Raw genomic sequence first — 27,225 nt, forward strand, 5'->3', positions numbered from 1 at the left:
ATGATCAGTATTTATTCACTTTTTAGGAAAATTCCCCATATTACCAAAAATTATCAGGATTTGCCCAAGTTTCAGGGGTTGCCCTCATATAATTATACACCCATTATTCGGTATTTTGGCGGATTTATGCATCCCAAAAATTTTCAATGTGAGTTTACGGTTTAGTATAGCTAAAATAGAACTTCTCCATCCCATTCGCAGTGTTTTGAATACTTTAGGCGCATTTTCAAACCGATGGGCTGTAATTTGTATAATGGGCTGACTTATATACAAATTTGTGGTATAGGTCCAAGTTGTGATATAACCTCACATAACAGTTCCAATACTTTTTGCTGATAACCATATGATCAATAACCGGTTACATTTGTAAACTTTTGAATTAAAAATGCTAAATTACCTACGTAGATCAAAAACGTGGCAAATTTTTACTTATTAAAATTTATCACCGTAATTCATTAAAATTTGGTCAGATTTTTTTATTTTAAAAATAAAAAATAAATAAATAATATTTATTTATTTATCTTTTTTTTGTAGATTGATCTATACGTATCTAAATCCATGCTTAAATGGAATTGATCTACGTATACATTTTGGTTCTTGGTGTTTTGGTTTTATACCGAATTTAACATATCGAATAATTTGAGATATCGAATTCCCGGCGAAGAAAAAATAAAACAAGTAACAACGATGTTAAGGCGGCTTCCACCCTCCACCATGAGGATGACAATCAAAATATGTATATCTAAATATCTAAAATTATGGGGGCTCCCGAAGGAAAACTCATGTTATTATAGGACCTTGAACATAGCGAAAAATATGTGAAAAAAGATGATTGAAATTCTCAAAATATCTAATAGTGGGGCTACTGTTATATGTGGCTATAATAAAACGGATATCAATGATAGTAAGATTTGACAGCCAATGGAAAACAAAAACCAAATTACACCTGAAAAAGGTGTACAAAATCCCAATATTGGGGGGTACCATATTATGGGGGCTACCCTTAAACGTGGGTCAATTTTAAAATTTCTTATTAAGGAAATGGTCTATACAATGAGAACTCAAAATACCAAATTAAAGACAATTCGAAAAAAAACGTGTCCAAAAATCCCCATAATACCAAATACTGGGAGCACGCTGAAATTTGGGTCAATATTAATAATTGGTACATAGGTGTGCTATACGAGAACCCAAAGTACCAAACTACAGCCAATTCGTTTGGAAGAACTGCCCAAAATACCGAGTATTGGGGAGTACCGTTATATGGGGGCTACCCTGCAACTTGGATCAAAATTAATCATGTTTGGTACAGATGTATTATTCAATGAGAAGCAAAAATACCAAATATCAGTCAATTCTATTGCAAAACGTATCCATAGTCCTCAAAATACTGAATATTTGTGGTACCGTTGAATGGGGGTTACACCAAAACGTGAACCGATATATCCAATACGAAACATTTGCAATAACCAACATCCTAAGAGCACTAGCAATGCCTATGCAAAATCTATCTTACCCCTAACGCGATTTCAACAGACGGACAGACAGAAAAACGGACATAGAATTATAGCCTGATAAAGAATATATGTACTTTTTGGGATCTCCGGAGTTGCAAACCGAATTAGTTATAATTTGATTTTTTAAGTAACTACAGTACCAAAAAACATTAATGCCAGTTTACAATTTGATATAGCTCCCATAGAATACTATCACATACCACATATTCGTATTTTAAATACTTAATCCGCATTTTTTCACCGATGCGGCTGTAACTTGTTATAAAGGCTTATATATCAATTTGTGCGGTGTATATAGGTCCATGTTTTTATATAACCGCAAATAAGAGTTCCGCTTCCTTTTCCTTATTAACCTTACGATCAATGACCGGGTCGATTTGTACCTTTTTTATTAAAATACTTTTTCTTATTAAATATGTTAATGAAGCTATCGACGACATAAGGCAGTCACTATTCGATTTGGTTTTGTAAATTTTTAATTAACGGAATACTGTAGGTAGCCCCCAAAGTATGTAACGCCATGAAATATTGGTCCTAGATCCACCAATCGTAATACTTACCAAATCAACCTAGCTATGGGGGTCCTTTTGTCTGTTCATTAGCTGGCTTAAGTATGGCTGTTTTGATGGTGATCATCGGTCAATATTTAGCGGGTCAAATCACCAAGACCAAAATTTTTGTGTCAAAAATTACAAAACAAAAATCCTATAATGGTGTATATGTTCACTCCGGGATGACGTGTATGTAAGTGTATTTCTTTCTAAAATATATCAACGATTGGTACTATTATTTAGTAGGTTTGTCAAAAAATGGTTCTCATTTAAAGGTACATTGTTAAGTTTATCTAACTATACTCCCCATATTTATCTTAAACATCCTAATTTGAATTACCCCCAAAAAGTTTCGTATTAAGACCTTACAACCCGAACCGCGGTGGTGGCTTGTTGAACGACAAGGAACTACAATAATTTTTGTTCCCAGAGAGAGTCAACGGTTTCATTTCTTCGTTTGTTACTCCTCCTTGCCATTAACATTAAAAAAATGTCGCGAATATCATTCATGGTTGCCAACAAGGACATGATACACCTCTCTCACTTACTTCAACTGCCAACAGAATTTCTTGGTTTATTTGTGTTAGCGAGAATTTTTTTCTGGTTATTTACTTTACTAACGAAAATTTTGATTTGGTTTTTTTTTTTTCTTCAAAAAAACATTTTTTTATTTTATTTTTTGGCAGTGGAAGAGGTAAAATGTCGCATGTTTATGCAATTCCCCGAACTCGTTATATTGCTTTGGGCCGTGAATCAAGTCAAGTGTTTAAATTTGATTTACGTGTTTAAATTAAGCGCGTAGTGGCGATGGTGGTGGTGCTGGTGAATGTTGGTTGGTGGCTTTTGGAGATGGATGTAATGGTGCGATGTAGAGTTGCCACTTACAACTGAATACATATTATAGGTATTTTGAAGTTTAAGGCACATATTATTTTTGAGGGAGTCAAAATATTCGTCGAAGTCTCGCCTGGCCCAAAATAAAATTCCATACCATGAAATTTTTGCACAGTGGTCCCGCTCTTTTTAGCTATGTGCACCATTTTACAACAGAAGAAGATATAATTTCGTATTTCACTAAATTTAAGCCTATTTATACCCTTCACCACACTGTGGTACAGGGTATTATGCCTTTGTGCATATGTTTGTAACAGGCAAAAGAAAACGATATAGACCCATGCTTCCTTTTGAGAATATGCATAGAATCACTTTCTGAGTCGATTTACGCATGTCCGTCCGTCTGCCCGTCTATCCGTCTGTCCATGTATTTTTGTGAACAAAGCACTGGTCGCATTTATGATCCGATTTGGATGAAATTTGTCGTAGGCAACTTATTTGGTCCAATGACGAACCCTATTGAAATTGGGAAAAATCTGTTCAGATTCAGATTTAGCTTCCATACTTCATTTCATATTTTCGTCCGATTTAGTGTAAATGGTGCACCAAAGTCCCTACATATCTCGATATCACATTTGGCACAGCGTAATGAAATTTAGCACAGCGTAGTTTCCTGAAAATGAATTTAGATATGGCTCCCATATATATTTTCGTCCGATTTAATGATGTGTGTTAAATTTAGCACAGCGTAATGAATTATGTCTAGAATGATGTGTGTTCAGATTTAGATATAGCTCCCATATATATTTTCGTCCGATTTAAGGTAAATGGTGCACCAAAGTCCCTAGATATCTCTCGATATCCACGAAATTTGGCACAGCGTAATGAATTAGGTCTAGAATGATGTGCGTTAAGTTTCCTGAAAATCGGTTCAGATTTGGATATAGCTCCTATATATATTTTCGTCCGATTTAATGTAAATGGTGCACCCCATATATCATTCGATTTGCACGAAATTTTGCACAGCGTAATGGATTAGGTCTATAATGATGTGTGTTAAGTTTCGTGAAAATCGGTTCCGATTTAGATATAGCTACCATATATTTTTTCGTCCGATTTAAGGTAAATGGTGTACCAAAGTCTCTTAATATCTTTCGGTTTGCACGAAATTTGGCACATTAGGTCTAGAACGATGCTATTTGAATTCCTCCGAAGACCTTCTAGGTTGAGGAACCGACCGTCCGTCAATTTTTTTGCAAGACTTGATGCGAGTCTCCTTTTGAACCATTGCCAAATTGTGCGGGATCCAAAAATACCAAATCAGCCTAAAATCGACCAATTTAATTTTTTAAATTTTCTTGCCAACTCTCAAACACCAGCACCACAACAACCTCAACTTCTTCTAATGTATCGTTCACTTTTGCCTGCATATTTTTCTTGCCCCTGCAGAGCATTTGAAAAACTGGCAAAGGAACTACTCCTCTCAAACCGAAAGGAAACAAAAAATTAAAAAAACGACTAAACCAAATAACATTGCGAATCAAGCTGTGGGTAAATACGGGTACCTAAATTGCAATTTATATAACAGTTTGTTGTCGTTGGCTGTTGCGTTTTTTCCATCGTCTTCTTCAAATTTCAGTTGCCTTTTGCCTCATTCCTAGTGGTATTTACCACCTTTTGAGCTTTGACAGAGGGTGTAAATATTGACAGATTTTTTACATTTTTTTATCACAACAAAACTGCAACAAAGTTCGAGGTGAGGAGTTTGTTTGGTTGGAAGAAGAAGACGAAGAAAAATTAGTAGCTTGCGGAAAATTGAAAATATTAATTTTCGATTTCATTGCAAATTGAAACAGTTGTCTCTTGTGCTAATCTCAGTTGAAAGGGAGGGTTGGTAGCGCCCGTTACTAACTTTGGGCTAAAAAATAGGGTAAAATAAAACTTTCACCCTCTTAGCTAAATAATTTTATTCGATAATTTGATTGATTTGTTGCCACTAATTTGTCTCTCCCCCTCCATTTACCGGACAAATAACCACAGAGTAACAACCAGAAAACATTTAGAAGATTATGTGGCTTAAAATGACTTTTAAGGTTTGTTTTGTAATAGAGGGGCGAAATGTTCTATTTTTTGGTGATTGCTGTGGTATGAATGGGGTCAAAATAAATTAAAATTGATAAGGGATTGGCCTGGCTAAAAGTATCAATGGAGAATTGTTTTTTTTAATGACTGAATTTCAATGTTCTTAGGGAAAATGAAAATAAGAGGATTGTGGAGATTACACACTAATATGTCCTGATTTCAAAGTTCATAGCGCTTCTGTTTCGTTTAGCCTTTAAACTGCATTTTGTTGCTTGGAACTTAACCAAAACCAGTGGCTTGAGATGAGAGCCCCAGTCATAATGGGGAATGTCGATAGCTACACACTATGTATATTGGATAAGGATCCCCAGCTTTTTCTTCCTTCTACGCTAATTGGTGGTCAATTACTGTTCCGAAGTATTTAACATCTAATGAGAAATCCGAAGCTACCCCATTTAATATTGCTAAAATAATATTTGAGTTCTAATGTTACTTTGTGACTCCTTGTAGGTTTGGTATCAATACCGTAGGCCTGGGCAACTTTTGACACAATTACCAGAGCACTATGCATGATATCGGAAATAGTTTGTAGAAATCCGTTCCGTTTTAAGGTCATATCGACTATCGGATGAGGATGATGTTTTATCATTTAGTTTTCACAGTTCTGGTATAAGTACCGCGAAATCACGATAGATATCGCAGAATTTGAGATAGAGCATTGCAGTGCTATTACCCTAGGATGATTGGTATTGCAAATTCTTAATTTTTATACCCTTCACCACACTGTGGTACAGCGTATTATGTCTTTGTGCATATGTTTGTAACAGGCAAAAGGAAACGAGATAGACACATGGTTCCTTTTGAGAATATGCATAGAACCACTTTCTGAGTCGATTTACGCATGTCCGTCCGTAAATCGTCCATGTATTTTTGTGAACAAAGTACAGGTCGCATTTATGATCCGATTTGGATGAAATTTGGCATACGTCACTTATTTGGCCCAAGGACGAACCCTATTGAAATTTTGCATTAAATATTTTCGTCCGATTTAATGTAAATGGACCACCAAAGTCCCTATTTATCTTTCTATTTGCACGAAATTTAGCATATCGTATTAAATTAAGTCTAGAATGATGTGTGCTAAATTTCGTGAAAATCGGTTCAGATTTAGATATAGCTCCCATATATATTTTCGTCCAATTTCGTCCAATGGTGCACCAAAGTCCCTATATATCTTTCGAGTTGCACGAAATTTGGCACAGCGTAATGAATTAGACCTAGAATGATGTGTTTTAAGCTTCGTAGAAATCAGTTCAGATTTAGATATAGTCCCACATATATTTTCGTCCGATTTATGTAAATGGTGCACCAAAGTCCCTATATATCTTTCGATTTGCACGAAATTTAGCATATCGTATTCAATTAAGTCTAGAATGATCTGTGCTAAATTTCGTTAAAATCAGCTCAGATTTAGATATAGCTCCCATATATAGTTTCGGCCGATTTTACGTAAATGGTGCACCAAAGTCCCTATATATCATTCGATTTGCACGAAATTTGACAGAGCATTCTGTATTAAGTGCAGAATGATGTGTGCTGAGTTTGGTGAAAATCGGTTCAGATTTAGATATAGCTCCCAAATATATTTTCGTCCGATTTATGTAAATGGTGCACCAAAGTCCCCATATATCATTCGATTTGCACGAAATTTGGCACAGCGTAATGAATTAGGCCTAGAATGATGTGTGCTGAGTTTCATAAAAATCAGTTCAGATTTAGATATAGCTCCCACATATAGTTTCGTCCGATTTTATGTAAATGGTGCACCAAAGTCCCTATATATCATTCGATTTGCACGAAATTTGGCACAGCGTTCTGCATTAAGTGCAGAATGATGTGTGCTGAGTTTCTTGAAAATCGGCTAAGATTTAGATATATATGTATATATATATAGGTTCAGATTTATATATACCTTTCAATTTGCACGAAATTTAGCACAGCGTAATGAATTAGGCCTAGAATGATGTGTGCTAAGTTTCATGAAAATCGGTTCTGATTTAGATATATCTCCCATATATATTTTCGTCCGATTTATGTAAATGGTGGACCAAAGTCCCTATATAGCTTTCGATTTGCACGAAATTTGGCACAGCGTAATGAATTAGGTCTAGAATGATGTGTTTTTAAGTTTCGTAAAAATCGGTTCAGATTTAGATATGGCTCCCATATATATGTTTGTCCAATTTAAGGTAAATGGTGTACCAAAGTCCCTTAATATCTTTCGGTTTGCACGAAATATGGCACAGTGCAATTAATTAGGTCTAGAATGATGTGTGTTAAATTTCCTGAAATCGTTGAAATCGGTTCAGATTTAGATATAGCTTCTTTATCTGACCAAATGAAAAAAAATTAGTATAGGTTGCAGAATGACATGGATTTATCTGTTGAATATACCCAAAGTGGTGAAGGGTATCATATAGTCGGCCCCGTCCGACTTTACTACTTTCCTTACTGGTTTTCATTGCAAGCAATTGCGGATGCGCCTTTTTGAACACGTGTTTCTATATGAAGGAGTTGCCAGATCGAAACAAAATTGAACATGTGTTCATAACAGAAATGGAAGTTTCCAAAACACTTAACTTTTTTCTTTTTGTACCGCGCTTTTTGTGCTAGGCTAAGAACTTTCCGAATTGCCCTCGTATCCGCCTCTAAATCTACTAATCCGCAGTTTTAAATCCGGCTGTTATATTTTGTTGTAATTGTTTGAGTTCTATTATAGCCACAGGGAAGGGAAGGGAACTTCATTACCTAACGATGGATTTGAAGGTACTAAATTGAGCCTTTAGATCTCTCAGGCAGATTAAATTTGATGCTGTATTCAGGGATCAATATAACTGCAGAATAACAAACAATAGTAATTTTATTGGTTTACTCCATCTAAGTTCAGAATGGTGAAACCGCCTCAAATACTACTGAGCAGAAATAAATTGTACAGTGAGGTTACCGTTTGGGTGCTATTGCGGAGGTACGGTTTTAGCCAAGGACGACGCCTACAGTTTATTGCGATGATCCGACTATGTTTAAAGGACCTAATGGATCTCGTTCTCTAATATCTCAAGTTTTACTGTAGATCACAACATTTATAAATAATATTGATATATGTATCGGATAGGGGGAATACTAAGTATTTGTTATACCCGTCACCACACTGTGGTACAGGGTATTATGTCTTTGTACATATGTTTGTAACAGGCAAAAGGAAACGAGATAGTTACATGGTTACTTCTGAGAATATGCATAGAATCACCTTTTGAGACGATTTACCCATGTCCGTCCGTCTGTGCATGTATTCTTTTAAACAAAGTACAGGTCGCATTTATGATCCGATTTGGATGAAATTTGGCTCAGCTCACTTATTTGACCCTAGGATGAACCCTACTGAAATTGAAATTGAAAAATGAGTTCAGATTTAGATATAGCTCCCATATATATTTTCGTGCTGAATTATGTCTGGAATGATATGTGTTAAGTTTCGTGAAAATCTGTTCAGATTTACATATAATTCCAATATATATTTTCGTCCGATTTTATATTAATCCCTTATATTTCTTTCGATCTGCACGAAATTGGGTATAGCGTACTGAATTGAGTCTAGAATGATGGGTGTTAAGCTTCGCCAAAATCGGTTTAGATTTAGATGTATCTTCCATATATATTTTCGATTGACTGTGTATGGTTCACAGATGAACTTACGTCTGTTCCATATACACAAGATAAAATTGTGGATAGCGCTTTGTGTTGTAGCATACATACATAATTTTGCTCAGTTTCATACAAATGGTACATCAAAGAATCCAAGTCTCCCCGATTGACATGGAATTTTTCATGGATTTCAGAATGATATGCCTATGGGGTTTTGTAATAGGTTCAAGTACCTATGTAGATCACACGTTTAGTTTCGCATGATTCCATTTCAAAGCTCCACTAAAGATATTAGTGCCTCTTGTATGTACCCATAGTGGTGAAGAGTATCATATAGTCGGCCCCGTCCGACTTTTGAATTTTCCTTACAGGTTTTTACATTAATGTTCTTTTGTTTCAAACAAACCTAAAAATCTGAATATTTTTATTAAGAATTATTTTTAAATTCATCCCTTTACAGAAATTGGAATTCCACACCCATACTGGCACCGCACTATTTCCAGCACAATTCTCCCTCAACTATGAATTTGTCGATACCGAACAGGGCGGTGAACCATGGCCGGGACGACGTGGAGAAGAGCCAGTACCACCATTGTGTTCAAGAGTATTTCGAAAACGTAAGGGTAACATTCAAGTACCGCGCAATGTCTTCCTTTACGGGAGGGGAGGTGCGAAAAATCTTACATGTTTATATCGTTTCGAAGCTGGCCCATCGGAAAGAGTACGTCTCGTTTTGCACAATGTATCCTTTGGTGAGGGTACAACTTGTACCACCGACAACGATTTACATACCGGACGACCAAAATGTAATCAATTGGATCCGGATGGACGTATTACCGAACTGAAGCTATACGATGTACCCTTTCGGGATGTTAAAATACAAATGGGTTGTTTTTGTGATAATTCATCAGCATTATACAATAATGCACCATTGACATTCATATCGAATTCAAGAATAATGGAGCTGACATTTACCGTTACAAGATTAAATATTTCCGAAGATTTTGCCGATGTCAATTTCTTTGCTTCGTATGAATTTAAACGTGTCAGTGATTGTCGTAAACGTCTGAAATTGAAGGGTGCCGGTGGTGAAGATGAAATTAAATATCCAATGAAATCACAAGATTCTAGCTGTGAAGGCCTCTCGTGGTATATTGAGGCTCAATCGTTAGATAAATCGTTGTTTGTACAAACATGGGGCTCTTATCTGCCCGTTGATCCCACCTCAGAAGATGCTATGCGCTGCCATACGAAAAATCGTCTTATGATTTATTCGGGACGTCCGTTGAAACCGATGCGGGTGGTGTGTCCGGCACAAAGTGGACCACGACCGACATCGCTGCACATATTCTCAGAGGATTGGATGAATGGCCAGCCGTTGTTCAGTAACAAGTAAGTATGGAGAAGACATTTGAGGATATTTAATTACAAACTGATGTCTCAGAATTTGATCTCAAAACTATTCTTCATAATTGAAATTCAAACATGAGATATTCAATAGAACTTGTACTTTAATATAAAAAAAACCTTTTCAAAAAGGCGGACAGACATGCATTTCTCAATTTTTAATTCTATTCTGATAGCCAGCTACAGTCAATACCTGATTCAATGCCTCCCCTATAGTGTCATTCTTTTGCAAACTTTTAAATGTTCCTAAATTACCATCCACAATATTAAATCCTAAAATTTATAAATGCAAAAGTTTGTCAGTTGCGCCTATTTTCAATTTTTTTCTGTCTGAAAATTATTTTGGAATGGCGTTACCTCAGGTTGTTCATGTTGACCACATAATACGTTTTTGCAAGCGTAAATGATAAACAGAACCTTTGAAAAATGGAGGGGACCTAAATCAAGTTTTGCGGCTGTGGTGGTGTGATTTTTAACGCAACCAAATGCCAATGGCTAGTTGGCTAAATAGCTAGCCAAGCAAAAGGTTATGTATAGCATTTCAACTTTGGTGGTAAGCTTAGCGACAGAATGCACAGTGGTTTGGCGATTTTATATTTTTATCTTCAAGAGTTTTAACGTTTATTATTTTAAAATTGAAAGGAACATTTATGAGTTAGTTTACGTCCGAAGACGAGCCAAATCCAACGAAAGTATTTCGTGGAAGAACCTCTTCAAAAATTAATGTCGTCTGTTTGGTTTGAGGAAAGTAGGACGGTGAAGTCTGAGTGATACACCACAATTTAGTAGTCTGTAGTTTTTGCAGAAATTTCACGAAAATTAAATAGAAGATTATTTCATGAAATGTTGACCGCGACTGCTCCTCTAATGGTCCATCCGCTTAGTCCAATTTTGTATACTCTTCGAAGAACTCAATCGCAATCTACTTATTACGATTTCAATTTATATTCCTTGAAAAGGCCTTATGGGTTGCTCATTATTCTGGACATCTAAAAGAAAGAACTAGAAATGTTAAAAAAAATAGTTTTAACATTTTTAAAACTTTTAAAATTTTTTTCAAAATTTTTTTAAAAAATTTTTACTTGCCTTATGCAAAAATAAGCTATATATACTTCTTCTTTTCGAAGATCTTCTTATAGAAGACCAAGAGCTCTTATAGAAGACCCTGGAGATATACTTATATCAGAGCTGGAGGTATTTCTATAGAAGACCTAGAAGTCTTATTATAGAAGAACATGCGACATTCTTATCAATGACCTGGAGCTCTTTTTATCGAAGACCTGGAAGTCTTCTTGTAGCAGAGCTCTTCTATAAGGAGACCTTAAGCTATTCTATAAGAAGACTTCCAAATCTTCTATAAGAATAAGAGCACGAAAAAATTGTGCCTCATCAAAATATTGGGCATTTTTTGGACCGAATCCGTTACAAACTGTTTTTTGTCGATTTTGAATATCACAATATGTTTACTAAACCTAGGTCATGTCCGAAGATGGGATCGATCCAATATCCAGGGAAGTAGAATCCGATTTTATCCGAAATTTACACATCGTACTAGTTATACCAAACCTAGACTAAGTCCAAAAATGGGCCAGCGTTAAAAGAATTGTAAATTTGATATGAAACAAATGATGGGAGAATGGGAAATATAAGGCAACATTTGCTGGTAACTCCCCACAGATGGTCAAATTATATAGTTTTCGGCATCTCCCCAAGGAAATTCAACAAGTTTAAACCATTATAAATTTAATCGAAAAACTTCTTCATCTGGTCATTAGACACTGATTCGGCAAATCAAACAAAACAAAGCATTAGCATTTAAAACCAGTAAGGAAAATAGTATAGTCGGACGGGGTTATATGATATCCAAATAGACGTTGGATCAATTTTGAATCTTTCATTCACCATGTACATAAAATCGGGCGAAAATATATATGATAGTTATATCTAAATCTGAATCGATTTCAAAAAACTTCACGAAACCTGTTCATGTGATGACAGGTTTCGTGAAGTCTGTACTAAAATTAGTGACCTGTTTAACATTTGTTCTCAGTTGGACAATGCTTGGATGTTTGGTGCTCCATTTACATAATATCAGACAAAACCAGTAAGGAAAGTAGTAAAGTCGGACGGGGCCGACTATATGATACCCTTCACCACTTTGGGTATATTCAACAGATGAATCCTAACAGAAACTTAACACGCATCATTCTAGACCTAATTCATTACGCTATGCCAAATTGTGTGCAAATCGAAAGGTATCTAGGGACATTGATACACCATTTACCTTAAATCGGACGAAAATATATATGGGAGCTATATCTAGATATGGACCGATTTTCAGGAAACTTAACGCACATCATTCTAGGCCTAATACATTACGCAGTGCCAAATTTCGTGTAAATCGAAAGCTATATAGGGACCTTCGTGTACCATTTACCTTAAATCGGACGAAAATATATATGGGTGCTATATCTAAATCTGAACCAATTTTCTGGAATCTTAACACACATCATTCTAGACCTAATTCATTACGCTGAGCAAAATTTCGTGCAAATCGAGAGATATATAGGAACTGTGGTACAACATTTACATTAAATCGGACGAAAATATATATTGGGAGCTATATCTAAATTTGAACCGATTTTTCGCAATTTCAATAGGGTTCGTCTTTGAGCCCAATAAGAGACCTATGCCAAATTTCATCCAAATCGGATCATAAATGCGATCTATACTTTGTTCACATAAATACATGGACGGACGGACAGAATGACATGCGTAAATCGACTCAAAAAAAAATTCTATGCATATTTTCAAAAGGAACCATGTGTCTATCTCGTTTCCTTATGCCTGTTACAAACATATGTACCACAGTGTGGTGAAGGGTATAAATATATGGAAGCTTTATCTAAATCTGAACCGATTTTCGCGAAACTTAACACTTATCATTCAAGACATAATTTATTACGCTATGCCAAATTTCGTGCTAATCCAAAGATATATAGGGACTTTGACATACAATTTACATAAAATCGGACGAAACTATATATGGGAGCTATATCTAAATCTGAATCTATTTCCGCGAAACTTAACACGCATCATTCTAGACCTGTTACAAACAAAGACATAATACCCTGTACCGCAGTGTGGTGAACGGTATATATATATATATATATATATAAGAACCGATTGTAACGAAACCTCACGTACGTCAACCTGTACTAATTTCAGTATGCTTTCCAAAATGTTGTCTCAATTGGCAAATGTTGGGAGTTTAACTGAGAAAGTGAACCATGAACCTCCAAAGGAACCATGGGTCTATCTCATTTCCTTTTGCATGTTACAAACGTATGTACAAATACCATACTATGGTGTGGTGAAGGGTATAAAAATGAGTCATTTTTTTTTCTTTTTTTATTCTTTAATAAAATTTCCTTCAATGTTAATTAATTTTGAAAAAATTGCATCTGATATAAATACTTATTTCCGCGAAATCCAAACTCGAAAATCAAACTTTTATATTTGTTAATATATAATTGTTATTATTAAATATAGTTATTATTATACATTATTGCATATGTGTACACGTTATCTCACAAGTACAACTGATACTTTCTTATCAATTCTCTTACACGCTGTTATGAATGAAAATTAATTACCACACTTTCCCCAATAACCAAAGAAATTATAATTACTTCATAATTTATTTGGATTGTCATCTTCCAAATTGTCCTGTTGATTTACTTGAGCACACTTAATGTTCTACAGATGAATTTCCTTTCCTCCAACCCACAACCCAAAAAACAAAAAAAATCTTATTTTCGATAAATTCATAGGTATGCATTGTCCTTAATCTGTCTTAACGAATTATTCAATTGTTTATATTTCCTTCTTCTTTTTTCTATAGATATGTATGTTGTAATTACACCAGCAAAAAACCCCCTCAACCTTTTTGAATATTAAATAATGTAAGGATTATATCTTAACATTTCCTGGGAATTATATTTTTATTATATGTAGAGAACATGTTCGCACAGCAGCACACACACACATAGACTTATATGCGCATATAAAACAATATTCCCCTAAAGGATATTCGTTTGCATGGGTCTATTTCGTTTCGTTTTTTAATCAGGGCACGCACTCTATATTTTACACCACTGTACAAGACTTCAATTTATATTGGTCCTTGATCCTATCCCGCTGCTCTTCGCCGGTTATTGTCTGTACAAATAAGTCGTTACATGTCGATGTAATTCATTACGTATGTAGGTGGGTAAGTACAGCCATTCAGCCTCCGCCTCTCACACCCACACTATCACCGCGTACAATCACGTGATTGTGTGCTTAATTTCATACATACGAACATACATGTGTACCGTTCGTTGTGTAACGTCACCCATGTACCGTCATGCTGTATAGGTGTATCGAAATCATTATATCCCATATCCGTGCTTGGCTTAACCCTAAAGGTAGATACTCATTAAAATCGATAGCATTGATAGTCAACAGAGTACCGGTGAGAGTGTGTGTGTCGTCTGTACGTGTGAGTGATCCCTTATCTGTATGCGGATGGCCATGTGCGTTACAACAGCCAGCTCACATGGCATTGCCTGCTAGTGCAACACCAGCGTACAATCGACATACGTGGCCTTTATTTTACTCTGTACCAAATACTATTTATGACAATATCGATACAATTTTCTTTCGTAAATGTTGGAAAAACTCTACCATTACAATCAAACGTAAAGGAAGCATAGGTAGGCATATAAAAGGTCATGTCGCCCTACATTTTCCATTCCATTCTCCAATGAGCAGCACCCATGTTCTGTGACATTATGCATGCGGATGCTCCCATGTGTGGAGATGTTACCGTTGCGACGTAAATGGGGACGATTGTTTTATGATTATTTTGTGTGAATTTTGTTGTTGCAGGGCCATTTACGTTCGATTAAACTTCAGGAAAATGAAAAAAAATATTTACCAAGTCTATTGACATTTGTGAAAGGATTGAGAAACTTTTAAAGGACATGCGTGTGTCGGAACATAATATTTCAATTAAAAAAAATGAGAGAAAAATATATAATCCATAGGGGATCCTCAATTCCGCTTGTGTGAGATTTTTACTCTTTCGAAAAATTATTTCTTTGTGTAGGAGTACCGAATTGTTTGGAATATTGGATATCTCGTTCGAATCATATTGTGGAAAGAATAGATAGCCTCTATGTTGAGAAAACAAACCTGGAAAAAATAGATTACTCCCTTCGTGAATTATCCTGTGCACTAGCAAAGACCACTGACGAACATTCTTGGTGGACTCAAAATTGTCTGAATAAGATTTGGTCCAAAGATACTTTGATTCTAAAAGCGGCATTTACCAGCATTAGCCTTAGGGCTAAATGTACAAAAATGTTTACGTGGAGTTTGAAAATTATTTTTCATTTTTTTTTTGGCATAGTCGTGGATTAAAAGAAAATATATTTTTGGTCATCAAACTTATACTTGATTTGCTTAAAATTGATCCTTTGTGAGGGAGGTACCAGAAAGAGTGGACCAATGGGTCCAATCTTTGGACACCATCTACGCATGGTAAATGAAATAGGTGGTAAAAAAATTTGGTTCAAATGCACAATTTTGACCATTTTGTGGGGAAGGTACCAGAAGGAGTGGACCGATGGGTCTCAGCTTCGGATTTGTTCTAGGCATGGTAGATATAATAGGTTGTGCACGGTTTGTTTCAAATCGAACATTTACCTGAAATTGGATTTACAAATATTGCAAATTTTTACTCTTTGTGGGGGAGGTATGAAAAGGAGTGGGCCAATGGGACCCATCTTACTATTTGATCAAGGCTTAGTAAATATAATAGGTTGTACAAAGTTTGGTTCAAATCGAATAGTTCGTTCGCATGAGAAGTTTTTGGGGTAGATACCAGAAGGAGTGGCCCAATATTCCCCATCTTCGAACCTTAAATAATTTTGATAGAAATATTACGATTTACAAAGTTTGGATGAAATCAATTACTTCCTTTGAGAGTTATCGTCCGCACCAGCCGGCCAGACAGACGTACGGACATTTGTAAAACGACTCCAAATTTTCTGAAAGGGATTTGGTTCCAAGAAACATGTGGTCTAAAACCAATAGTTCGATGAGGCATCGCATCAGAGTATATATACCCTCATTAGCCATATAGCTAAGGGTTAAAAATTTTCGGTACTTTTTGAAGGCGTGGATTTTTTCAAAGTTTTTACCGACTCTATTGAACGCGTGGATTTTTTAAAATACCGCCTCTATTGAAGTTGTGAATTCATTAAATAATATTTTCCCGACTCTTTTGAAGGCGTAGATTAAAACAAATATATTTTCTCCAATCTATTGAAGACGTGGATTAAAAAGGTTTTCAACTCTATTGAAGGAGTAGATTTAAAAAAAGAATAGTTTTCCGACTCTATTGAAAGCGTGTATTTTTTAAAAAATATTTTCCCGAATCTCATGAAGGTGTGGATTTAAAAAAAAAAATATATTTTCTTTACTGTATTGGATGCGTAAATTTTTAAAAAAATATTTTTCCGACTCAATTGAAGTCGTGGATTTTGTAAAAAAAATATTTTTACGACATATTTTCTTGGTCCTATTCAGGCCGTACTGTTTTACAAAAACTATTTATCCACTTTATGGAAGGTGTGGACTTTTTAAAAAATATTTTCAAACTCCATTAATGGCGGGGATTTTTTTAGAAAATTTTTTCTTGACTCTATTCATGTCATGGCTTTTCACAAAAATCAAAAAATTTTGTGAATATAATTTTTAAGGTTATTGGCTCGATATAAAATGTGGTAGATTTCCCTAATTTCTCCTTTTCCTTAGTTTTTGCAAAGATTATCTTTAAATCTGCCACTAAATATGGATTCCAAAATTTTAAATCGGATTTTTAGATACTAAAATCGATTTTTGTAAAATAAACGTCTCAGATATTCTCATAAGTATCATATTTGCGAGGGTTTTCATAAGTACCTTTATAAAATAGCAGTTCGCGAGCTTTTGATCAAGTCATCGAGGAGCAATTGGTCTGCTCATCGAATAGCAGTTGGTCCTATTGATCTACTGGCCTTGCCATAGACTAGATTAGCGTTTGATCGATAAGCAATTGGTCTTTCAATATAAATCCTAACCAATTTCATTTTGTCTCATAGAAGGCCAATAAAATTCCTCATTGATGATCTACATCGATTCTACATGACGTCCCATATTAGTTTAAATTCCTTTCACACCACCCTTAGGTTTCTATCATTTGTCGATATAAAATATTCCTGTGTGATTGCCTGAAACTCACATGTTTATTATACATTGAATGGTTATGTTAAGTCGATAATTTACTGAATACACACACTATTACAAAAATACGCACGTACTCTTCACACACAATCACATACCCTCATATATGCATGTGTGTGTGTTGCTGTATTTTACTTCCATGTTATTGTGTACACATCATCAACAGCAACTTACGCATGTTGCTCGTCGTCGTCGTTGGTTCGTTATGTTGTTTGATATTTGTATGTTGTTTGTCTATATATGTGTGCGTGTGTGTATACATGGATATGTTTGTTGCAGATTTGGCACAATTACTTATGTATACAACAACAACAGCATCGACACCATCAGCATCATCATCAACAGCAACATTGGAGAGAGCGAACAGCAGTCGCCTGAATTATACAGCAGTAGTAGTAGCACATTTAGTTATACACATACATACATTTACAATCAAACATCGAAATGAAAGCACAAACATACATAAATAAAAGAGGGACACACATGCACAGCACAAACTCACACTTGGACACACTCCTCAGCAAATGGAGAATTTATAATCGCATACAAAGCTATATAGTTTAGTTTGGTATTAGTGAATATCGGCCATTTAAGCACATGACCACAATTACATTTACAAACAAACATTGTTAGCTACTAAGGAAGACTGTTTGATGGTCCGATAGTAGTAAGTTATGTGTTGGTATATTTGTGAGTGAGTGAGTGTGCCTGTGCGTGTGTCACTTTTAATTTCTTGCCCAGAGAAGTGTTTATGTCAGCAATTTCCAAAACACCAAAAATACAACTATAACACCAGGATCAGCAACACCAGGCCACGACAGCCAGCCAGCACACCAAAACAACAACAACAAGAACAACAGTAACGACAATGTCCAATTGAAGATATATATCCAGTATCCAACAATTCCATGTTCATTTGAATCAATGTCTGTAAATTATGTCCTATTCAGGTTAAGCACAGTAAATCGGAATGTTAAATATTAAAGAAAGGGGAAATAGCAAAAGCTGAGATTTGTTGAGGTTCCCACACAGGCGGAGGTGGCAGACAATTCAGGATTCTATAAGGAATTCAATAGAAGACCAAAGGTTTTCTTCGATGGAAGATCAACAAGTCTTATTTCGATAGAATGTAAATGGGTCTTCTTCGATACAAGAACAAAAGGTATTCCAAGACGTCCTCTTCTGTAGAAGGCAAAGAGGTATTCTTCGATAAAAGACCAAGAAACCATCTTTGATAGAAAACCAATAGGCCTTCTTCGATAGAAGTACAGAAGGTCATGTTTGATAGAAGTACAGAAGGTCATCTTCGATAGAAGTGCAAGGGGTCTTTTTTGATAGTTCAAGAGGTATCCTTTGAGAAGTCTTCTTCCATAGAAGTACAAGAGGTCTTCTTCGACAAAAGTCCAAGGGGTTTTTTTGATAGTCCAAGAAGTCTTCTTTGATAGAAATTCGAGAGGATAGAAGTCCAACAGTACTACATTGATAGTGCAGGAGGACTTCTTCGATAGAATGCCAATAGGCCTTCTTTGATAGTCCAAGAGGTCTTCTTCGATAGAAGTCCAGGAGATCTTCTCCGATATTCGATAGAAGTACAAGAGGACTCCTTCGATGGAAGTCAAAGATATATTCTTCGATAGAAGTATTCTTTGATAGTTTAAGAGTTCTTTTTCGATATTCTTCGATAGAAGTCTTCTTTATAGTTCAAGAGGTCTTCTTCGATATTTGTCCAACAGTACTTCTTCGATAGAAAGTCAATAGGTCTTCTTTGATAGTCCCAGAGGTCTTCTTCGATAGAAACCTTCGATATTAGTCTTCTTTATCGCCCAAAAGGTCTTCTTTAGAAGTTCATGAGATCTTTTACGTCAGAAGTGCCAGAGGTCTTCTTCGATAGAAGAAGTTGAAAAGGTCTTCTTTGATAGTTTAATGTTTTTCTTCGATAGATTTTCATGAAGTCTTCTTCGATAGAAGTTCAAGAGGTCTTCTGTGATAGTCGTGTAGGTCTTCTTCATGAAGTCTTCTTCGATAGAAGTTCAAAAGGTCTTCTGTGATAGTCGTGTAGGTCTTCTTCGATAGAAATTCAAGAGGTCTTCTTCGATAGAAGTCCACGAGGCCTTCTTTAATAGAAGTCCAAGAGAATTTCTTCGATAGAAGTCAAAGTGTTTTTCATTGATATAAGTCCAAGAGGTCATCTTCTGTAGAAGACCATAAGGTCTTCTTAGACGTAAGGTCTTCTGGAACAGGTCTTCTTCCCATATAAGACCAGAATATCTTCGTTCCGTAGAAGATCAGTAGATCTTCCCAAAGAAGATCAGAAGATCTTCTTCCCAAAGAAGACCTGTATATCTATTTCCGCATTCATATCTATCGAAAGTCAATAGGATCTATTGAATAAGAATCGAATAGGGTTTCTTTCCTAGAATACCATTCTTCAGTATAATAAAGTGGGTCATCCTCGCATCGAAGTATTTGCAAAGAAGACCTCTTTTGCTCATCCTGCAGAATAGCAATATGTATTCTTCTCACATAAGTAAAAACGGGGTTCTTCTCCTAAAAGAACAATGTGTCCAATATGAGGGTTTCTATATACCAAATACCAATATATAATCTTCTTAGAAGGTCTACATGTTTACATGGCGTGTGCTGTGACCATATTCCAGTCGAAATCGCTTAAAGCGAGGGTCAAGGGATCCGGAAAATCGGTCGCAGTAAGCGATACCAAATAAAGGACAGAACCTTAATCGAGAATTTTGGATACCGTCATTATAAACGCTATATCATTGAGAAGAATGTCCCTAGAAGCTATTGACACAAAATTGGCATAGTAAATTTTGACCTTACCACAGTTAGATAGACTCTTGAAAACACTGTCTATTGGTTGCTTGTGCATATCTTTGGCCTGAGGTTACAGCCAGTCATATGTTGTTGACGTTGTTCTACATTCATGGAAGTTCATTTCACTTCTTTCTATTCGGCACTTGGTAAGAGCGGTACATGTTTAAGTGAATATGTTCTGGGGAAAATTGTGTTTGCATGCGTGTTTGGCTGTGTATGTGTGTGTTCGTTTGTTATTTCGTCCACTCATCCGTTGGTTGGTAACTGTCCATGCGTGTTTATGTCGCCCTAAACCATTCATTGTCAGTTCGTTTTTTCGCATCTTTTCATCTTTCTTTCTCTGTCGCTCGCAGTCTGATTTGGTTCCAAAGTGCCAAGACCCAGTTACCAAAAATAAACCAACAATGATAGCAACACTGAGACACCAAAAACATCCCTCCCCCAAACATCCAACCTGCACCAACGAATGAAGTAAACCCGAAAAAAATTATGTTTCAACATCATGAGTTCATGTTTTCGTTTTTTTCTCCTCATAATAAATGAGTGCGAGTATGTATGTAAAATGTTTGTGTCTGCATGTGTATTTTCCCCCCGCAATCTGTTGACCAGAGGCGTCTTATTGTGTAATACTAGCCATCAGAATATCTCTAAGGGATAACACTAATCTCAAATGACATGACAACGGTATCCATATTTAAAATGTCTGTGTTCGATGTTTGCTGTAATTTTTTATCTCCAACAGTTTTTTTTTCTGATTTAAAGCATAAGCTGATATATATGTACATATGTTTCGTGAGTATCATTTAATATTGTGACAGAAATGTTTAATATATTAGGATTAAAATTTAAGTTAATTTCCCTGTTGGGTGGAAGCGTGTGAGACAAAATGTTTTTTTCGGAGAGGGGATGGTATTTGAATATTATAATGGGTTTCCATGTAGGGGAATGTTATGAAATAGAATAGGTTAAAACAATAGTAAATTCCAATTTGAAGGTCAAAGGTGGAGCATTAGACAAAAATATTGGATATTGAAGTTATTCGATATCAAAAAGGAGACAATTTAATATCAATAAGCCATCTTCAATAAAATGCCAATACTAGACGTTATATTTTACAGAATATTAACAGGCCCCTTTTCTTCTATAGAACTTCTTCTTGCATAAACAGACCAATCATAAATGAAAATGACGAAACGGCTACTCGAGTAAAATGAATATGCTTTGTGGAAGCCCTATGTTCCCAAGAGAAGTATCAACATTTAATGGGTCATGTTTTCTAAGGACTGGTCATGTTTTCCCAGGACTGGCTACAGCAGACCAATCATTGACGAAGGGCCGCTCGAGTAAGATGGATATGCTTTGTGGAAGTCCTATGCGACCAAGGCGAGTAATAGCAGAAAAAACTAAATTGAAACACCTCGCGGAATTAGTGCCAAGACACGGCTAAATGGCAGATAATGCCTAAATTCCACAATTTTAGCCGGTCAAAAGGTATTTATTTGAGCCAATGCATGAGAGCTCGCATTGCCATGGTGAAACAAAGAATTTTTCCGAGGTCACCAGATAAACAAATTTTGGTGTGTCATTCAAAAATTTTCATTATACGTTGTTCAATCAGAACTGTTGCCCCATAACCAGTTTTTCCATGTTAGGCTCAAAAAAAAAAAAAAAAAAAAAAAAAAAAACTGTCAATAGGTCGAAGTGCTTCTTCTATCAATAATTTCCTGCGATGATCTTATAAATGACTTTCGAAGCACTGCGATAGTTTTTTTGCTGAATTGTTTTACATTTTTGAGCGATTGTCTAACTTTGCGGGATCCAACGGGTCAAGTGTTCATGCAATATTGAATGTATTCTGGTGGTGGAAATACCCATGAATGCCGTTACCTCGCGGTATGTCACATGAGTGTTTATTGGCATAACGTCCGATTTCGAAAGACCTTCGATCATCATCCACAATTTAATTCATTAAACTAGATTTTCACAGAACCAAAGGATGAAGCTTCATCGCCATACAAATATTTATGTTCTTTGATGAATACTTGTCATGATAATAATGATAAGGAGTGGACCATCATCGAACTTGGTATAGGCTTGGTAATAATACTAGGTTGTTTGGTTCAAATTGGATAGTCCGTTCGCATGGTATTATAAAATTATTTTTCAGAAAAATTTTGACCATTTTGTGGGGGAGGTACCAGAAGGAACTTCGAACTGAAATCTCCATTCGATACTTATCGGGCGCAACAACCAGCCAGACGGACATTTGTAAATCGACTCGGTATTTTCTGAAATGGATTTGGGTCAAAGAAACACGGGGTATGAAACTAATATTTCGATAAGGCACAGTTCAGAGCGACTTCTGTTGGAACATATATCAAAAAATGAGGCTAGAAAACGCTTAATGGGGAGGACCATTACATCAGGGCTATATCAAAACATGAACCCATTATATTTAAACTTCTTACAAAGATTGGTTTACCAAAGCTTTAATTGGAAAATGGGACTAGGACCATTCAAATACTCAAAATGGAACGGAGCCATACAGAGGGGCTATACCAAAACATGGACCTATAAGGCCAAAAAAGTGAATCTACGTTCTTTTCAAACTTGCTGATTTGCAGCAGATTTGAGTGAAATATACTGAAAAATATTACAATATTTCGAGGTGTTGCAAAGGGAATGACAAACACAAAATACACCCTACCTTAAGATGGATTGTGTAAAAATTAGGCGGTATCGTTATATCGGACCTATCTAAGAACGGGGATTGATGTATATCATTTTTTAAACCCGATCATATCAGAGGTACTGGTAATCTTTGTGCAATATTTCAAAACGATCTGTATCGTATTTTCAAAAAACAGACGGACAGACGAACTATATTCAGATATTAAGATCACGAATACATATATACTATTGGAATCTTCGACAAATATTTCAAGGTACTGCAATCGAAAAGACAAATAACAGTTAGTATCCATGTGTGATATAAAAAGATCGAGAATTCGAGTTTGAGAATTAACCCGTATTTACCTGTTTCTACAGTGGAGCAGGATAACGTTATCTATTAAATCCCGAAAGTTATTTAAAGTACGACTATAAGTTATTTTCCTGGCTGGAAGTTTGATAGAATACCAATAGGGTTTCCCTTTAAAACTAATATCATACATCTCATATATATCTCATAGTATACCAATAGTTCTTACATAGAAGGCCACTAGAACCAATACGACGGCAAGCATCTACTTTTTGAATACAGCTGTTTATTTCGTTTCCCCAAAAAAAACTAAATTATTTTCAGAAACTTTTTTCTGTTTAAAAATAAAATATCAAAATGTTTTCATTCAGCAAAAAAACATTTCGAATTATAGACTCTTCAAAAATTTGTGTAACCCTTTTAATTGTGAGTGAGGAGAGAGAAAATATTCCTTTCCTCCATCATAACAAAAATAAATTGAAAATGCAATTTCAATTCTTCCCCTGTACATATGTGGTTTTGAACACCCAAAACAAATTGATTCCAATGCCTTGTGTTATTATTAAATATGATTTCAATTACAAATAGGATATTTTGGAAAAATAGATTTTTTCTAATATTTTTTCAGAATTTTCTATGCAATTTTCTGTTAACAATTATTGCTTGTTTGTCTGACTGTGTGTGTGTATATGTGTTTTCTAAATATTCTACAATTCTTGTATTCTCTCTTGCAGGCCGGTTAGTTTGGTATTGGAGCCCATATTAAAGGAACCCGGAGATATTGCCTTCACATGGCTGGAGATTTATCGTACGAAAAATGCATTATTACAACAATTTGATTTGCAAAGCAATACAACAACCACCAGTACAGTGGGTGGTGGTGCAGGAGGTACCGGTACGAGTAGTAGTGGTGGAGGCGGTGGTGTGATTACCACAACCGGCACCAGTGGCAACGATACGCTAAGTGATTTTGGATTCTATCCAAAAGAGTCAGACTGTGAATATAAATGTCCTGAAATTGATGCATGTATATCTGCCACATTGTGGTGTGATGGTAAGTATAACAATGCACAACATTTCAGAAAAAGCTTTGTTCTTTGTCTTTGGCAATTTTGAACAATTTTGTAAGCATTTGAAAATGGAATTTCAAAATTTATGCTGGTTCATGTCAAAGTTGGGGGAGAATTGTTATATTTTTGCAAACAAATCTATGTAAAGTTTAATGTCAGAATTCAAATCAATTGGTATGCATGATGGTATTTTGAAAAAAATATTAAAATGTAAAAATTAATTTGTGTCAACACGAAAGATGTTTCGATTCAAAAATTACACATTTCGACATAATTTTTCACTCTATATTGATACTTTGTCTTCGTTCTAGAACAATGGATTACAATTTGCCAATATTTACAGAAATTTAAAAACTGCTACCACAAATACAATTACATTTGTTCCCATTTGCCCACCTGACATTTCACGATTCGGGCATTTGAATTTGTTCTCATTTGAGTTCAAAACACATTCCATTCCATTTTATTTTATTTTTTTTTTTTTCATTTATTTGATTTCACTTTTTTAGCTTTCATCGTTGAGTTTGCAGATAAAAAAATTTTATTTTTATTTTTTGTTGGTAGGTTACTTAACATCCATGTTCTGCTCAAATTTAGGTTAAATCAACTTTGTATTCACGTAATGGGCCATTGTGTACGTGTCACGTAGTGTGCAGAAAAATTAACAGAGCATTTAATAGTTTATTTTTGATGTTCGTCCCTTTTGGACACAACGAAGATAGGCCAGGATTGTCATCATTGCGGGACAGGTACCATAACGTATAGATTTAGTATTGAAGAGTGGTTTCTGTTATCTATGCAGTGAAAATTTATTCGGTAACATTTCTTTGCTGACATAGTCGGACGACTATAGTATAACCTACACCACATAGGCAATATATAAGGATATCCATTTCGTGGTTTCGAAAGTAAACGTAAATAAAACATACACATTCGGGTCTTCGGAAATACTTTCAATACATGAGCGTTATTTTTAGCGGACGAGAGAAACGATGGTGCAAAGGCCTTCAAATACTTCTAACTGCTACAGTCTCTTCCCAACCACAATTTCCTCTTAAATATTCATTAATATTCTATTAAATATCCTAAATATTCACCGGAGACCCAATAAAATATAAATATTCATGATCAGAATAAAATTCTATGTTAATTTATAGCTGTCCTTTCTGTTGAAATCAGGATAGAAATCATTTGAGATAGAGCTTTGAAATTTTGCACTGGCACTGTTATTACTCCTAGGATGGTTGGAATTGCAAATGGGGTATATCGGTCCACGTTTCGGTATAGTCCCCATATAACAGTACCACCAAAATTCGGTATGATCTTACTGAAAATGATCAATGTTGGTCCAGATTTTAGGGTTGATCAATATAACGACCAAAATACCGAATAATGGGGGGTATTCGGTATTTAGGGAGTTTTAGACACTTTTTTCAACAGAATTAGCTGTAATTTGGTTTTTGAATAGACTTTGGCTTTTAAATCTGCCTTCGAAAAATGATCAATATTGACCCATGGTTAGAGATGGTATTTACCGGGTATTTACCGGGCAAATACCCAAGGGGTGGGTAAATACCCATTCGCGGGTATTTATTTGGGCATTTACTATATTTAATCGGTAATACAACATCTTAAACCCTATTTCCGGGTATATGTTATCAAATCGATTTAGAATGGATAGTTTTACGATACTTTAAAGACGTGGGTAAATAAAGGCTTGGGTAAATTGGGTATAAACTCATTAACTGCCGAACCACTCGACATAGGCGACCAACATTTTGCACACAAGTTTCTAATGTCAAAGCAAATATAGAAATCCAAAATGGGATCCCTGGGTTTTGATATAGCCCCCATATAACCGTATCTCCCGATTTAAGGTATTTTTTTGTCTATTAGAAACATTTTACAATATGAGGGCTATATGAAAACTTTTTTCCACACCAGTATTTGTATTGATATAAAAACCATCTGAGCCAAATTTTGACTGACTATGTCAAGTGGTTCGCCAGTTAATGAGTTTATACCCAATTTTTGGGTAAATACTCAAAATAGGGGTAACTTTGTATGGCGGCTACCAGTAAACGTGGACCTACATATTAATTTTGTTATATTGTATTGTGGATTTTTGATTTTTCAGGTTCTGATGTTGTGTCAAATATTCCTACATGATCAATGTCGGTTCACTTTTTACGGAATCCCCATATTATGCTACATCCCAAATTTTCGGGGAGCTTGGACTATTGGTTTAATTATATCAGCTGTAATTTTATTGAGTATCATTGAGTAGAAAATCTTCCTATCTAAAATGATCAACATTGGCCCAAGATTCCAATTAGCCTCCATATAATTGTACACCCATAATTCAGAATTTTTGGGGCTTTAGGCATATTCGCTATAATTCTTATGGGGTGTCAAAACTTCCTACCAAAAATTATCACTATCAGTTTACAGTTTGGTATAGCTGCCATGGACCGGTACCATCCCATTTTCGGCATTTTGAAAACTTTAACCGATTTTACAACCGATGAAGCTGTAATTTGATATTAAAAATTCTGAAAGACTGACTTATACCAAAAATTGTGCAAGTTTTGAAGTAACCCCCAAAAATGTTCCGTATTTTTCTTTTTATACCCTTCACCACACTGTGGTACAGGGTATTATGTCTTTGTGTATATGTTTGTAACAGGCAAAAGGAAACGAGATAGACACATGGTTCCTATTGAGAATATGCATAGAATCACGAATTGGATGAAATTTGGCATAGGTCACTTATTCGGCCCAAGGATGAACCCTAATGAAATTGGGAAAAATCGGTTGAGATTTAGATATAGCTCCAATATATATATATATATATATTTAACAGATTTAATGTAAACGGTCCCTATATATCTTTCGATTTGCACGAAATTTGGTACAGC

General features: G+C 35.4%; 1 protein-coding gene across 1 annotated transcript in view; it reads left to right on the forward strand.

Moving 5' to 3' along the window:
* The window catches only part of LOC133337366 (uncharacterized), a gene marked incomplete at its 5' end in the record, with an annotated part of 57,414 nt that overhangs the window by 12,462 nt on the left and 17,727 nt on the right, over positions 1 to 27,225 (forward strand). The window contains 2 exons of the mRNA XM_061545595.1: positions 9,147 to 10,078; positions 23,972 to 24,291. Of these exons, the coding sequence (XP_061401579.1) occupies positions 9,147 to 10,078; positions 23,972 to 24,291 (1,252 nt within the window). The remainder of the gene's footprint in view (positions 1 to 9,146; positions 10,079 to 23,971; positions 24,292 to 27,225) is intronic.

The sequence above is a fragment of the Musca vetustissima genome, unplaced genomic scaffold (assembly GCF_032173495.1).
Source record: "Musca vetustissima isolate MV318-11 ecotype Yass unplaced genomic scaffold, APGP_CSIRO_Mvet_v1 utg11286, whole genome shotgun sequence".
NCBI lineage: Eukaryota > Metazoa > Arthropoda > Insecta > Diptera > Muscidae > Musca > Musca vetustissima.